At 36.8% G+C, this 17,309-nt stretch overlaps 2 protein-coding genes and 1 pseudogene across 2 annotated transcripts; 2 read left to right on the plus strand and 1 right to left on the minus strand.

The window, feature by feature from the left end:
* Nucleotides 1-1,422: 1,422 nt before the first annotated feature.
* On the plus strand, nucleotides 1,423-2,364 carry LOC133059123 (putative olfactory receptor 2B3). The gene has a single exon (XM_061146159.1). It carries the CDS (start codon nucleotides 1,423-1,425, stop codon nucleotides 2,362-2,364), a length of 942 nt encoding a protein of 313 aa, XP_061002142.1.
* A 5,626-nt stretch (nucleotides 2,365-7,990) lies between these two features.
* Nucleotides 7,991-8,933, plus strand: LOC133059287 (olfactory receptor 2W1-like; annotated as a pseudogene).
* A 2,144-nt stretch (nucleotides 8,934-11,077) lies between these two features.
* LOC133059288 (olfactory receptor 2H2-like) lies at nucleotides 11,078-16,824 on the minus strand. The gene is made up of 2 exons (XM_061146277.1): nucleotides 15,905-16,824; nucleotides 11,078-11,144 (listed from the first exon to the last, which is right to left on the minus strand). Exons 1-2 carry the CDS (start codon nucleotides 16,822-16,824, stop codon nucleotides 11,078-11,080), a joined length of 987 nt encoding a protein of 328 aa, XP_061002260.1.
* Between the last annotated feature and the right edge of the window lie 485 nt (nucleotides 16,825-17,309).

The following is a 17,309-nucleotide window of genomic DNA, read 5'->3' on the forward strand; positions in this document are numbered from 1 at the left end:
ACTTTCATTTTTCACTTTCATACATTGGAGAAGGAAATGGCAGCCCACTCCCGTGTTCTTGCCTGGAGGATCCCAGGGACAGGGGAGCTTGGTGGGCTGCCGTCTATGGGGTCGCACAAAGTCGGACACGACTGAAGCCACTTAGCAGCAGCAGTTATTAACTTGGGGGGGCAAGTATTCCATTCTGGTATAAAGTATGTCAATTCTTCTTATTTTACCTTCTTTCTTAAATCAATCTAGCAACACTATCTATTTTTATATTTGTAAATTCAAATGGGATAGGTCTAACCAGTGACAATTTAAACATGCAAAGTAGGCTGAAGAGCTTTAGGTGCCCTTGGGTTATATAACTAAATAACTGATAACTTCCACAGACTGAAGAAAATCAACTTTATTTGAGTTTTCATTCCTTAATTCCGTTGACTACCACTGCTGTGTCTTCCTTTTGTGCTTTTTCTTTTTTTTTTTTTCTTTTGTGCTTTTTCTATATTTAGGTGGAACTAAGGTATATATAAAAAAGAGAATGGCCTTTAAATCCTGGTTTTGAGTCTTGGCTTCAAGATTACAGAGTGTGCAAATTATTTATTCTCAATGAGTCACTGTAGCAGTAAAATGTAGATCATATCTATTATTAGGGTTTTGGTGAGAATTAGAATTATTTCAGTCATTAAACAATGCCTGTCACATGGTAGTAAGTCAACAATTAGCTTATGCATTTTACAATTTTCATCAAGGTATTTGAAGATGCCAGGAGATGTCAACTCTGAATATCATTATAAATCACAAGTTAACCATAATTTTTTTTACCATGAATCAAAGCATCTCATACTTATGATAGCTCTGTGGGAATGGATGTTCATATATGCCATTTAAGAGAGGCAGCTCAAAATATACCAGGAAATTATTACTAAAACAAGTATAATTTCTTTAGATCAAGTTCAGATTTACATGATACTCTTATAACCTCTATATTACTCAGCATTTTGAGCTTGAATTAAAAATTATTTGATTAAAACAGCATTTATTCTTAAAATATTATTAAGGTAAGTTAGAAGTTAAGAAAAGGAAGAAGAATTGAATAAATTGAGCATATATAACTGTCCATGTTTTACACATACAAGTTCATATTATGGCATTTAAATGTGATGATTTGCTTCATAAAGTCAAACATAAATACAAAACAAAGTCAAACAAAACATAAATACAAAACAAAGTCAAACAAAAATAGAAGATTTGTTTTCTAACCATATGATACACATATTACATTTCACAGGGTTCTATCTAATTGACTATATACTTGGCAATGAATGATTCACTATAATTATCCTAAATTCAGTTCTGTTACAATAAGAGTAGTCAATATTATCTATTGACCACTTTCCTTTTTTATACTTTTTAGGAATGAAAAATAAGTACGTCATCATGAATTGGGCAAATGAGAGCTCCCCAAAAGAATTTGTACTACTAGGCTTTTCAGACAAGCCCTGGCTGCAAAAGCCCCTTTTTGTGTTACTATTAATATCATACACAACCACCATCTTTGGCAATGTGTCCATCATGATAGTGTGCATTCTGGATCCCAAGCTTCATACTCCCATGTATTTCTTTCTTACTAATCTGTCCATCTTAGATCTCTGTTACACCACAAGCACAGTCCCTCATATATTGACGAATATTTCTCACAACAAGAAGACTATCAGCTATGCCGGCTGTGTGGCCCAGCTCATCATCTTCCTGGCCCTGGGTGCTACTGAGTGTCTCCTCCTTGCTGTTATGTCCTTTGACAGGTATGTGGCGATTTGCAGACCCCTCCACTATGTTGTCATCATGAACCCTTGGTTCTGCTTGAGGATGATAGCCTTCTCCTGGTTCACTGGCTTCAGCAACTCAGTGCTGCAGTCCTCCTTGACCCTTAACATGCCACGGTGTGGTCATCAAGAAGTGGACCACTTTTTCTGTGAGGTTCCTGCCCTTCTCAAGTTGTCCTGTGCTGACACAAAGCCGATTGTTGCTGAGCTTTTTTTCTTCAGTGTGTTAATTCTGCTGATTCCAGTGACATTGATCCTCATCTCCTATGGCTTCATAGCTCAAGCAGTATTGAGAATCAAATCGGCAGAAGGACGACGAAAAGCTTTTGGGACATGTGGGTCTCACATGGTTGTAGTCTCTCTCTTTTTTGGAACAAGCATATACATGTATCTACAACCACCTTCTTCCACCTCTAAGGACTGGGGGAAAATTGTTTCTCTCTTCTATGGGATATTCACACCCATGTTGAACCCCCTCATCTATAGCCTTAGAAACAAAGATATGAAAGAGGCCTTTAAGAGGCTGATGCTGTTAATATTTTACTATAAGAAGTAAGAAGTGTTCCATCATGATGAGAATCTTCTAGTCTCATTTTCTCTTAAAAATAGTAATAATGTTTGAACTGATTTTTCTATTTTTCAGGCTCTTACTAGTTTATGGAATTAGGCCAATAGTTAGAAAAGTCTTCCTTGCTTCAGGAAGTAATGCTCAGACCATAAACATATTTTTCTAAATTAAAAGCTTCTTTGCTTTCTATAAGGTTCCTCAGTGTACTTTGTTTTTGAGGCCAAGTCATGCTAATTCCCTCCTGTCAATGCCTGACTATTCAGAACACTTGGATGGTTTATCTTCCCACTTATATACTATATGTTGGAGAACTATCTTGTCTACCACCTTAGTTAGGGATTTCCATGTCTTTCTGACTAAATAACAAGCAATCATAAGCAAGAAGTTTTCCCATCACACGCAAGTCTTCATATGCACCCTTCAAGCATGTAGTCTGTCCCAAATCTAGTAATAGCTGGCTTTAAACTAGCTAAGTGTGTGCATCTCATCCTAGAAACTGGACATATCAGTTGAATTTTTAAATACTTATTTATTTATTTTTCACTGTGCTGGGTCTTCGTTGCTACACACAGGCTTTCTCTAGTTGCAGCAAGCAGTACCTACACTGCAGTTGGGATGAGAGGACTTCTCAATGCAGTGGCTTCTCTTGTTGTGGAGCACAAGTTCCAGGGCACGCGGGCTTCCGTAGTAGTGGCACACAGGCTTAGTTGCTCTGTGGCATATGGGATCTTCCCGGGTCAGGGATCAAACCAGTGTCCCTTGCATTGCAAGGCAGGTTCTTAACCACTGGGCCATCAAAGAATCCTTCAGTTGAATTTTATTTCCAACCGTCTTTTTAATTCATCCCTTTATTTCTGATGAATTGCATTTTTTCCTTTATTCCTTCATTCCCCAAATTCTTACTTGTCCCAAGCTCTGCACCAAACACACAGGATCTCCCCTAAATAATGATGTTATTTATAAGAATGTTGGTAGGAAGTTTTTCTAATATTGATCTGATTAATTCATTCTTTATTTGGGTAGTCACTCAATAAGTATTTATTGATCACTAGGTAGCCCTAGACCAGAGAGAAAACAATCACAGTTCCTCTACTAAAAAATATTCTAGTTCGCAGAGGAAATGACTCTTTTTTTTTCTTTTTTTTTATTAGTTGGAGGCTAATTACTTTACAATATTGTAGTGGTTTTTGTCATACATTGACATGAATCAGTCATGGATTTACATATATTCCCCATCCCGATTCCCCCTCCCACCTCCGTCTCCACCCGAATGACTCTTAAACGCAAATACTTAAATGATTACTTGCAGTTAGCAATGTAAGGGCATAGGTGGGACAACATTTTAGGCAGCAGAGAATAGGTTACAAAACACACAAAAAGAGGCTGGAAATGATAACTGAAAAGTTTGGACTTTATCCAGTTATGAAAGCAGAATACTTAGAGCACAGAAGGTAGCAGTAGCACAAACTATCTAAAAACCTAAGTACAGACTACAGCAGAATACATAATAAGCATGTGTTTACTAAATGTGACATTTCAAATAAATGGGTAAGGGAAAAAAGTTTAAATATATGGGGTTTAAAATGTTTGTTTAGCACAAAAAGAAAGCAATAAGCATTTAAAGATGCCGTGAACGAATGAATACAATTATATCTCAGTATAGGTGCCTTTTAAAAAATTTCACAACCAGTTTGTACCACTGCCATATGATAGACATTTCCAACTCAACACAATCAAAAGCTGAACACCTGCTCTTTCCACCACAAAGCCTTCTTCTAAAGCTCACTATTTTAGTAAATGGATTCACTTGTTGTGAATTTGCAAATCAGAAACCATTAGCCATATCTTAAACCATCCCCTGCATAATTTTCCATATCAAAACCATTATCAAGACAAATCAGTCATTCCTCTTTTGTACTTCCCACCCCTCCATTCCTTTCCATCTTCATACTCCTGGTTCCATCCTCTTTTATCTAGACCTACCTTATTATCCAGTCTGTCTTTATGCACTCCTGCCAACTCTGCAACACACTTTAGGAAATACAGCCAGGGTCATCCTTTCAATGCACATATGATTTTCCACTCTTCCTACTTGCACTAGAGATTACCTGTGGCTTTCCATTGCTCATGAGTTAAACATAAATGTTTATTTCCCAGCCATAGAGCCGTCTGTCTTGCACTGAGCATTTTTCCTTAAAGCACAGAATATTTGAGCATTCTTATCCTGCCATGCCTGGCATGTTACAGACCATGGGGTTGCAAAGATTTGAACACAACTGAGCAGTGGAACTACAACAAATCCTTCCACCTAAAATATTCTTCCCACCCACCTGTATCTGATTATTAATTTATCAGACCTCATCATTTATTAGAAGATCTTTTTGTGGTCTCCCCAATTTAGTCAAATACCCACAAATTTACTTGCTCACCATGTACCTCTCATCTGTCGCATTTATCCTTCTAAGTGATCTTTTGATAATTGCCTTTACCTGCTACTAGACTGTAACAAAGAGCAAAGTTTGGTTTTGCTCACCAAGACGCTCACAAAACTTAATTTTAGAGACAAAAATTAAAATATCAGTTGTCAAATCTATGAATAATTTTAGCTAATATCCAAATTTTCATTTTCTTTTAAAACAATTTTCAGAGATATAAAACTCTCTGGAGTGAGGAAAGTGGTCATATGAAATTCCACGGTGGGATATAAACTTAAATTCTAAAAGGCTAAAGAAATTGAATTTCTCTGTAGAAAATGAAAACCTAGTGATTGTCACATATAGCTATTAGTACTCTTTTCTCTTTTAAAAATTACATAAATGCATTACCTCTATTTTAGGACAAGCAAACAGTTTTATGGAAGAGAATTTATCCTTAAATTTACTATATTTAACTTCATCATTGTTGGCATATTAGTTTATCCCTCTAGGAATAATGGTTATGGTTTCTTTTTCATGCATTATATCTTACTAGTATACCTAGATTCTTTTAATTAAAAAGAAAGTTTCTTTAAATTTTGTAGTACTTTACAGTTTTCATAAGTTTCACATACATCATTCCATAAAATCCCATAAAAACCCTTTTCATCCCTATGCCTATGTTGCACTTTCCACTTTCCTCTCCTCACTGATAACTACTTGTTTGCTCTCTGTATCTGCAAGTCTGCCTTTTTGCTACAGTCACTAGTTTTTGTGTTTTCTAGGTCCCTCACATAAGTGACGTCATACAATATTTGCCTTTCTCTGTCTGACTTATTTCACATAAAATAATGCCCTCCAAGTCCATCCATATTTCTGGAGATGGCAAATTTTAATTCTTTTTGCTATATCTCCTCAAGCAAGGGAAATGAAGGCAAAATTTTTAAGAGGGGACTACATCAAACAAAAAAATCCTTTCCACAACAAAGGAAACTATCAACAACAAAAAAAGACTGCCTACTGAATGGGAGAAAATATTTGCAAACAATATATCTGACAAGAAGCTAATATTCAAAATATACAAAGAAAGCATAACTCAAAAAATCTGATTTAAAAAATGGGCAGAGAACCTAAATAGATATTTTCAAAAAAACTCCATACAGATGACTTACACTCAAAAGAGGCTCAAAACCACTAGCCATCAGATAGAGGCAAATCAAAACCACAATGAGATATCTCCTCACACCTATCAGAATGGCTATTATCAGATGGACAACAAATAACAAATGTTGGTGAGGATGTGGAAAAAAGGGAACCCTCATGCGCTGTTGGTGGGAATGTACATCAGTTTAGCCACAGTGGAAAACATATGGAGGTTCCTCAAAAACTTAAAAACAGAATGTTTAAATTAAAAAAAAAAAAAAAAGATTCTAGAGCAAAACACTGTCTCAGAAAATAAATAGAACTACCATATGATCCAGAAATTCCACTCCTGGATATTTATCCAAAGAAAAAAAAATCACTAGTTCAAAAAGATATATGTAAAACTGATTCACATTGCTGTACAGTAGAAACTAATACAACATTGGAAATCCAATAAAAGTTAATTTAAAAATTAAAAAAATAAAGAAGTACCTCCAACCATCCTCCCCCCCCAAAAAAGATATATGCACCCTTATGTTCATTTGCAGATTAATTTACAATAGCCAAGACAGGGAATCAACCTACATGCCCATCAGTAGATGGATAGATAAATAAGATGTGGAATATATATACAATGGACTATTACTTAGACAAAGAATGAAATATTGCCATTTGTGACAACATAGATGGGCCTAGAGGGTATTATGAGAAGTGAAACAAGTCAGATAGAGAGAGACAGTGTGATTTCACTGACATGTGGAATCTAAAAAATAGTACAAATGTACAGACATGACTGAACAGAAATAGCATCCTAAATACAGAGAACAAATAGGTAGTTGCCAGATGGGAGGGGGTTGGAGGGAGGAAAAAGTAGCTGAGGGAAATTAAGGCACAAATTTACAGTTACACAATAAATGCATCATGGGTATAAAATGTACAGTGTGAAGCCTATAGTCAATAGCTGTGTAATAGCTTCATATGATGATAGATGGTACCTAGATTTACTGTGGTGATCATTCCGAAATGTATAGAAATATGCTGTGCATCAGGAACTCATTCAGTGTTGTAGTTCAATTATACTTCAACAACAAACTCATAGAAACAGAGATCAGATTTGTTGTTATTAGGGGCAGGGTATGGGGTCGCAAAGAGTCAGACACAACTGAACGACTAAACCGAACTGAACTAATAGGGGAGGAGAGAATTGAATAAAAGTGGTCAAAATGTACACATTTCCAATTATAAGATAAAGAAGTTATAGGGATGTAATGCACAGCAGGATTAATATAATTAATATTGCTGTATGTTATATATTAAAGTTGTTATGAGAGTAAATCCTCAGAGTTCTCAGGACAAGAAAAAATACTTTTAATTTCTTTTGTTTTTTATCTTTGTGAGATAATGGATGTACACTAAATTTACTGTGGTCATCATTTCATGATATATCATTATGCTATACAATTTAAACTTATACAATGCTCTATGTCAATTATATCTCAAAAAATTGACAAAAATTAAAATATAGATGTTAAAATCAGACAGAATCAGAAATTATTATTTTATTTAATACTAATGACCTTGTCTCTTAATGGAATCTATATAAAAATAATTATATTTTAAAAGATAAAACAAAGTTACTGATTTAAATTCTTCATCTTCTGGCATGAACTGCTATGCTATATTATGGGCACAGAGAAAATTCTTCCAGTGAAGAATCACATTAAATGACATGAAAGTGAGCAAAGTTCTCTTTTATACACTCCAGTCATTGATGTAGATTTCTAGGTTTTGTCAATTTCTCCATTATAATCTACATTTGGACATTTCATTTGATATTCAAAAATTTATATAATGATCTATCACTTAACTATCATACCTTACATTTTATTTGTACCATTGAAAAAATACATTTATGTGTTTGATAATAAAGATGTTATCAATATCATTCATATAATCCTGATTTGAATCTGATAGTGAAGTTTCTGAATATACCCATATGATTTCTAATATATTGATTATTCTACTTTTAGAACTGCTATTAAGAAAAAAGAAAAAAAATGATCAATGACAGTTACTTTGGTGGATTTATACTCCTTGGATTCACAGGCCAGCCTCAGATGGAGATGATTATCTCTTGGGTTGTATTTTCCTTCTACATCATTGCCCTGATGGGAATATGACCATCATCCTGCTATCTTTTCTTGATGACCATCTCCAAACTCCCAAGCACTACTTCCTTAGAAGATCGGCCATTTTGGATCTCTGCTATACCACAAATATTGTCCCTCAGATGTTGGTCAATATCTGGGGCAAAGACAAGAGAATTACCTTTGGTGGCTGTGCTTTTCAACTTCTCACTGATATGGTTCTCTGCTCAGTTGAATGCATGCTTCTGGCTGTGATGTCTTATGACAGGTTCAGTGCTGTCTGCAAGCCTCTGCACTATATGACCATAACGAAACCTCTGTCAAGGCCAAGTGACCATGACCTGGATAATTGGTATCATTAATTGTGTGATACTCTCTCCCTATGCTATGAGTCTTCCTCAATGTGAAAACCACCACCTGGATCATTATTTCTGTGAGATAACTGCCATGGTCAATATTGCATGTGTGGACACCACAGTCATGGAAGAAATCTTATTTGCATTGTGTTTTTTTTATTTTCCTCCCACTGCTTCTTCTCATTCTGGTTTCTTATGGCTTCATTGCTGTAGCTGTGCTCAAGATCAAGTCTGCAGCCGGGAGACAAAAAGCATTTGGGACCTGTTCCTCCCATCTCATTGTGGTATCCATCTTCTATGGGACTGTTATCTACATGTACATCCAACCAGGAAACAGTCCATCTCAGAATGAGGGTAAACTACTCAGTATCTTTTATTCCATTGTTACTCCCAGCTTGAACCCACTGATCTATACACTAAGGAATAAGGAGTTCAAGGGGGCCATGAAGAGGCTGATTAGAAAAGAAAAACTTTCTGGAGAAACAGTAGGACACTAACATCTTTTCACAAGGCATTTCCAATAAAGAAATTGGCCCCGTGTAACCTTTAGTTCATTGTGAAATTATTTTAGTAGCAGCCTTTACCTAAAAGTGAAAACAGTACCTAGAAAAATGTGCTTATATTTTAATGTCAGTATCCTAAATGCCAAGTTGATTCTCAACTAAAAGTGCCTTTCAAAGCCACTAACTAATGGCCAACAGGCACAAGAAAAGATGCTCAATATCACCAATCTTTAGAGAAATCAAAATCAAAATTACAGTGAGGTATCACCTCACAACAGTCAGAATGGCCATCATTTAAAAGTCTACAGATAATATAAACAGTGCTGCGATGAACATTGGGTTAGAAAGATGATAATGATAACCCTATATGCAAAACAGAAAAAGAGACACAGATGTACAGAACAGACTTTTGGACTCTGTGGGAGAAGGCGAGGGTGGGATGTTTCGAGAGAACAGCATCGAAACATGTATATCATCTAGGGTGAAACAGATCACCAGCCCAGGTTGAATGCATGAGATAAGTGCTCGGGCCTGGTGCACTGGGAAGACCCAGAGGGATCGGGTAGAGAGGGAGGTGGGAGGGGGGATCGGGATGGGGAATACACGTAAATCCATGGCTGATTCATGCCAATATATGACAAAAACCACTACAATATTGTAAAGTAATTAGCCTCCAACTAATAAAAATAAATGAAAAAAAAAAGTCTACAGATAATAAATGCTGGAGATGCTGTAGAGAAAAAGGAACCCTCCTACGTTGTTGGTGGGAATGTTAGTTGGAGCAGCCACTATGGATATCAGTATGGAGGTTCCTTTAAAAACTAAAGATACATCTGTGTCTCTTTTTCTGTTTTGCATATAGGGTTATCGTTACCATCTTTCTAAATTCCATATATATGCATTAGTATACTGTATTGGTCTTTATCTTTCTAGATTACTTCACTCTGTATAATGGGCTCCAGTTTCATCCATCTCATTAGAACAGACTTTTGGATTCTGTGGGAGAAGGCGAGGGTGGGATGTTTTGAGAGAACAGCATCGAAACATGTATATTATCAAGGGTGAAGCAGATCACCAGCCCAGGTTGGATGCATGAGACAAGTGCTCGGGGCTGGTGCACTGGGAAGACCCAGAGGGATGGGGTGGGAAGGGAGGTAGGAGGGGGGATCGGGATGGGGAATATATGTAAATCCATGGCTGATTCATGTCAATGTATGGCAAAACCCACTACAATATTGTAAAGTAATTAGCCTCCAGCTAATAAAAATAAATGGAAAAAAAATAAAATAAAAACTAAAGATAGAATTACTATACAATCTTGAAACTCCATTCCTGGGCACGGGAGAAAACTTTAATTTAAAAAGATATATGCACCCCAATGCTCATAGCAGCACAAGTTAAAATAGCCAAGACATGGAACCATATGTAGCTTCTAGATGTTCAAGCTGGATTTAGAAAAGGCAGAGGAACCAGAGATCAAATTGTCAACATCCGTTGGATCATTGAAAAAGCTAGAGAGTTCCAGAAAAAATATCTACTTCTGCTTTATTGACTATGCCAAAGCCTTTGACTGTGTGGATCACAACGAACTCTGGAAAATTCTTAAGCAGGTGGAAATACCAGACCACCTGGCCTGCCTCCCCAGAAATCTGTATGCTGGTCAAGAAGCAACAGATAGAACTGGACATGAAGCAACAGACTGGTTCCAAATTGGGAAAGGAGTACATCAAGGCTGTATATTGTCACCCTGCTTAATTAACTTATATGCAGAGTACATCATCAGAAATGCTGGACTGGATTAATCACAAGCTGGAGTCAAGATTGCTGGGAGAAATATCAATAACCTCAGATATGCAGATGACACCATCCTTATGGCAGAAAGTGAAGAAGAACTAAAGAGCCTCTTGATGAAAGTGAAAGAGTAAAGTTAAAAATTTGGCTTACAATTCAACATTCGGAAAACTAAGATCATGGCATCAGGTCCCATCATTTCATGGCAAATAGATGGGGAAACAGTGGAAACAGTGGCAGATTTTATTTTTTGGTGCTCCAAAATCACTGCAGATGGTGACTGAATCCATGAAATTAAAACACACTTGCTCCTTGGAAGGAAAGTTATGACCAAACTAGACAGCATATTAAAAAGCAGAGGCTTTACTTTGCAAAAATGTCCATCTGGTCAAAGCTTTGATTTTTCCAGTAGTCATGTATGGATGTGAGAGTTGGACTATAAAGAAAGCTGAGAGCCAAAGAATTGATGCTTCTGAACTCTGGTGTTGGAAAAGCCTCTTGAGGGTCCCTTGGACTGCAAGGAGATCCAACCAATCCATCCTAAAGGAAATCAGTACTGAATATTCATTGGAAGGACTGATGCTGAAGTTGAAACTCCAATACTTTGGCCACCTGATGCAAAGAACTGACTCATTTGAAAAGACCCTGATTCTGGGAATGATTGAAGGCAGGAGGTGAAGGGGATGACAGAGGATGAGATGGTTGGATGGCATCACCAACTCAAGGGACGTGAATTTGAGTAAGCTCTGGGAGTTGGTGATGGACAGGGAAGCCTGGCGTGCTGCAGTCCATGGGGTCACAAAGAGTCGGACACGACTGAGCAACTGAACTGAAGACATGGAAGCAACCTCAATATCCATTGACAGAAAAGTAGATAAAGAAGCTGTGGTATATGTGTTCTAGGTTATTATAATATAGGTTTATTTCAGTTCAGTCGCTCATGCGGCTGTATAACTGAAGCTAACACAACAGTGTAAATTGACTATATTTCAATTTTAAAAATGGATTAAAATTTAAAAAAAACTTCATTCATCATTCCTATTCTATGAACTCATGTTCCATTCTTTAAGGATTTTCCTTATCATTCAATTCAACAACTTTATCAACAGGCTGCAGCATTTTAGCACCGGCCACACAGTATGAGTAAGATGATTCTATCCTAAAGCTAGCATCACAGAAACATGTGAATTTTTACAAAATTATCTAGGCAGTACATTAATAAAAGAATAAAGTGTATTGAGAAGGGCATGATACATTTTAACAGTTGAATCTGGTTTTAAGTATGAACAATATATTAACATATACAAAAATCCAATAACATTCAAAGGCAGATGGAATAGGCATTTGAGTGTTTTTGTAGAATAATAATGTCACTGCTAAAGTATAGGTTATCTTGGTAAGAGAGAAAAGAATACAAAAGGTAAATTTAAGCCCAATTTTTAAAATCTGTGGATTCTACACTCATAAATGTTTCTCTGATGATTAGTGATTTTTGCTTTTATTGTTCTTATTTGCTCTTTCAAATACTGCTCTTATTGAATTCTCCCACTGTCCACCTGAAAAGGGATAAGTTTTATAACTTTTATAATAGCCACATTTTAAGTGTTATTTTTTTCACATATGATTCCTTTTCTGTGGCTACACACAGAAAAGGCAGACATGCAAACACATAGGTAAATAAATGCACATACCACTGATCATGGGTTTTATACTGGTGAACGTGTATTCCTGTCTTCTAGCAGGTCTTATGTTCAGGAACGTGGATGGATTACAGACCAATATATACACAGAACTTAACTTGAAACCATCAGAAGTTTCAATCTGCCACCATATACAACACATGTGCCAGAAAATGACACTAAATTTCAGGTGCTGCCCCACCCCATTCTAGAGATTTAAAAGTAATAGAATGCCTGAATGCATGATATAGTCAGACTTTTCCTGAATTAGTCACTTTTCCCAGGAAACATTGACTATCATCTAGAATGTCTATGAAGGAGTCAATATTTTATGACTTATTTATGGTTTTATAACAGTGCTTGGCTCTCAATATTCATTCCATAAAAATTTGTGATTAGGGTGGAAAAAAAATAATCATGTCAACTAATAAGTCAGGACATAGCTAAGTCCACAGTGCCTCTCATCACTGTTTCTTCAGTCATCTCCCAAAAGGTGAATGTATTTTGGCCAGCATATTAAAAAGCAGAGACATTACTTTGCAAACAAAGGCCTGTATAGTCAAAGCTATGGTTTTTCCAGTAGTCATATGTGGATGTTAGAGTGCACCATAAAGAAGGTGAACACAAAAGAATTGATGCTTTTGAGCTGTGGTGTTGGAGAAGACCCTTGAGAGTAACTTTGACTGCAAAGAGATCAAACCAGTAAATCCTAAAGGAAATCAATCCTGAATATTCATTGAAAGGACTGATGCTGAAGCTGAAGCTCCAATAATTTGGCCACCTGATGTTAAGAGCTGACTCATTAGAAAAGCCCCCGATGCTGGGAAAGATTGAAGGCAGGAGAAGAAGAGGACGACAAAGGATTGGGTGGTTGGATGGCATCACTGACTCAATGGACATGAGTTAGGGCAAGTTCTGGGACATTGTGAAGGACAGGGAATTCTGGCATGTTTCAGTCCATGTGGACACAAACAGTCAGACATAACTGAGCCACTGAACACAACAAACATTTTTCCATGCTATTAGACCCATAGTAGAATCCCTTTTGGTTTCCACACATCTGCACTTATCCTTCCTATAACCTTCCAATGTACCATTGGGATCTCCTCTCCCATAATTAATAATTCACCTATATCCTCAAATAATTTACTTAACATTTTCTATACTTCTTAGTGTTAACTGAATTAAGACCCTCTCTTGAAGACAGTATTTCAACCACAACTCCCTTATGAGAAAATAATCCCACACTCACTACTTCAGAAAGTGGGATTTGAGCTATTGGCTTTATTATATCTCTAGATCATTCTTCCCTTTGTTCCTATTTTTAAAGTACATGGATTCATTTGAAGCTCCTGTCATTTTGGCTGAGCAACTATCTAGACTAGAACTTTCCACAGTGTGGTCCTAAACAGCCTGCATCAGAATCACCCATAGTGTTATTTTAAATGCCCATCCCAGGGCACAATCAAATGCTTTAAATCAGAAATTCTGAGTATGAAACACAAGTACTTTAATTTTTAACTAGTACACCATGTGAATCTGTGAATTCTAAAGCCTGAGGAACCGTGTACCTTCTTCCCTTCACACTGCTGTCATTTACTGGTATCATGACCTCTCTCCATATGCATTTACATTTTGGCATCAGATGCACAACTTTTCACTTATTAAAAGACATGGTATCATTGCAGCCTATGTCAAAAGTAAGATGAACTTTTGAGTATGCTGGCATCCCTGTTTGCATCTCCAAGGTAGATACCACCTTTCATTTCAGGTACTCATTACTATGTCCACACCATAAACCTCAACATTCCCTAGAGCTGCTCCAGCTTTACTATCTTAAAGCAAAAGGTCACAAAACAACCTCTGTCCTTTTAGATTCCTTCCCATTTACTTCCTTTAATCTTTGAATAGAGTGGAAAGATAACAAATGCTTATATAACCGTTGTTGTCTTATCAGCAGTGAGAAATGTATTGTTATTTCTTACCAGTTTAGTGTCGGTTTGAGTAGCAATACTTTTTTAAGATAGTGGATAAGAATTCATCCCTTAAAAAATTTGATATGAAATCTCCAAATCAGAAACAAGTAGTACAGTTCATCAGTATAGGAAAATGGGATGGAATAGGGCCTTATAGTAATTCCATCTGTACATGCAATAGGCATCAGCAGATGGGAGGTATAGTCGATTAGACAATCTTACAGGAGAATCAACAGTTTATACCCTTGATTTCAGTGAAACAAACTAGAGTAGTGAACACTTGTAAGTGGTAGATAAAAAACATCAATAAATAAATTTTGGTGAATAATATTCAAAAGTCAAAAGGCATGAGGCATGGTAATCAGACCAAGGCAGGAGTTGAAGAGCAAGTCTCTCTCCATTAAGATGATAAATTAAAAATATTTTGGTTAATATCTCTATACAGCTTTGGACAATAAGCTCCATGATGTTGATGATTTTTTGTGTCTTGAAAAGTGAAAGTTGCTCAGTCGTGTCTGACTCTTTACAGCCCCATGGACTATACAGTTCATGAAATTCTCCAGGCCAGAATACTGGAGTGGGTAGCCTTTCCTTTCTCCAGAGGATATTCCCAATCCAGGGATCGAACCCAGGTCTCCCACATTGTAGGTGGATTTTTTACCAGCTGAGACACACGGGACTTATCTACCATTATATACCCAGAATCTAGTACAAAATAGATGACTAGTAAAAAAAAAAAAAAAAAAAAAAAAAAAGAATGAATAAGAATTGGATTTGATAAAAAGAAAGCCATTTCATTATGACAGAGACTCAAAATGAGGAAAAATGAAGTCAATTCCTATCATTGGAGGCCCAGAATATTGGGTCTCAAACTAAGAAACTTGGCTACAGGTTTGTAGAGCAGCAGCACCAGACAGCAGTAAGTACTGACCTCTGCTCGGCAAACACTGGTGAACTGGGGATTTCTAGGCACATCACACATCAACATAGGACAGACTGAGGCAAGAAGGCAGAAGTAACTCAGAACTAGAACCACTGATTAGATTACCTAAGTATTTCTTGAACACTCTCTAAAAATGTTAGGAGCCTTGACGGGACTAGATGTTTAGATGGAAGTAATAGTTGGGAAATAGAAACACTATAGTGGAGGAAAATAGAACAAAGGAAAGAGAAATGATGGAAAGGCATGAAATGTTATATTTAGTCTTTTATTTTGCAAGTTTGTGTTTCTTTTGTTGCCCCAATTCAACTATATTATGTGCTCTTTAATATGACTAATAAATATATTCATTTCTACCATATACTGTGCCTAAATCAGCACCATGAAGCAAATAAGGCTTAATCAGTGATTGATGAATAGGACTGAAATCTCAGCTTGAACAAAATGCAGCTCCTTCTCTACTACTCTAAGGTTGGGAGGTACATCTTCAGCTTTCTATGATAAAGTTATTTTCTTTCTCAGGTTAAGAAAACATCCAACATATGTCAATATCTTTAGTTATTCTGAATATTCCAGATCCTCCTCCCCAGCCTTATTAGTGCCCCCTTTACCTCCTTGTTCCTTAGAGCATATATGAGTGGGTTAAGTGTTGGGGTTACAACAGTGTAGAAAAGAGTGAGAAACTTGCCCTGTTCATGAGTGTAGCGACTCTTGGGTTGAAGATAGACAGCTGTGACAGTGCCATAGAAGAGGGAGACTACAAGAAGATGAGAAGTGCAGGTGCCAAATGCTTTCTTCTTCCCTGCGGTTGATTTTATTCTCAGCACAGCTTTAGCAATAGCAATGTAAGAGGAAAGGATAATAATCAAGGGCACCACCAGAAGAATAATACCAGCTATGAGTATCTGGATTTCAATGTCGATGGTGTCTGCACTGGAGACCTGAATGAGGGCTGGGACTTCACACACTATGTCATCCACCCTCTGGTGGGAGCAGAAAGGTAACCGGAGGGTAGCAGGAGACTGAATCAGAGACTGAATCAGGCCAGTCCCCCATGCTAGGACGGCCAGCTGTAGACAAAGTTTTGGGTGCATTATAGTGGTATATTGCAGTGGATGACACACTGCCACATAGCGGTCCACAGCCATGACCACAAGCAGGACACATTCAGTGGTCCCAAGCCACAAGAAGACATAGAGTTGAATGGCACAGCCAGTGTAGCTGATGGTCTTTTCTGGACCCCAGAAATTAATCAACATCTGTGGAACACAGCTGCTGGTGAAACAGAGATCTAGCAGAGATAGGTTGGAAAGAAAGTAATACATTGGGATGTGGAGTTTTGGATCCTTCAAAGAAACAAGAATTATGACCAAATTTCCTGTAATAGTCAAGCAATAAGAGATCAGAATTACTGAAAAGAGCATTCTCTCCAAATATGGCTTGTCAGAGAAGCCCAGAAGGATGAAATCACTGTGGCTGTCATTGCAAATTGTGAACATAGCTTCTAAAGCAATCGTCTCTTCAGGGAATGGTTCAAAAGTAGTTGCTTAAAGACCTGTGGGGTTCCAGTATAGAAACAGGAGGAGGGGCAATATGAATTATTTGATTCCTTTTTACTCAAGAATGAGATTTTTGCATCCTTATTTTGGGAAAACAATACAAGATCTAGTGATCTGTTTTAATCACTCATCACTCTATTTTTTTCTTCTTCCTTTACATCTTCTTCATATGTTGCATTTTTATAACTCTGCATTAGAAACAATACATAAAATAAATATTAAATATATGTATCAGTAAAATTGACTTTATTAAATATTATGATATTGAAACTAGATGATCCCATGTAATCCCGTCTCTACTCCTCAAATCCTGTACAGTTTTATTATAATGTTTGTTTTTCTAAATGTTCAGTATTTTCTAACTGCAGTTCTAATAGCACCAAACAACCAGTACATTATAAAAATATGGCTTATAATATTCTGAT

This window comes from Dama dama, chromosome 7 (assembly GCF_033118175.1).
Source record: "Dama dama isolate Ldn47 chromosome 7, ASM3311817v1, whole genome shotgun sequence".
In the NCBI taxonomy this organism is placed as follows: Eukaryota; Metazoa; Chordata; class Mammalia; order Artiodactyla; family Cervidae; genus Dama; species Dama dama.

Bases quoted from the DNA above. Each gene is read 5' to 3' on its own strand.
- LOC133059288 (XM_061146277.1), bottom strand. From the start codon at position 16,824: ATGTTCACAATTTGCAATGACAGCCACAGTGATTTCATCCTTCTGGGC. The intron at 11,145-15,904 runs GATCTGGAATAT...ACATCCATACAT, and splicing joins CTAATAAGGCTGGGGAGGAG to GACTACTGGAAAAATCAAAG.
- LOC133059123 (XM_061146159.1), top strand. From the start codon at position 1,423: ATGAATTGGGCAAATGAGAGCTCCCCAAAAGAATTTGTACTACTAGGC.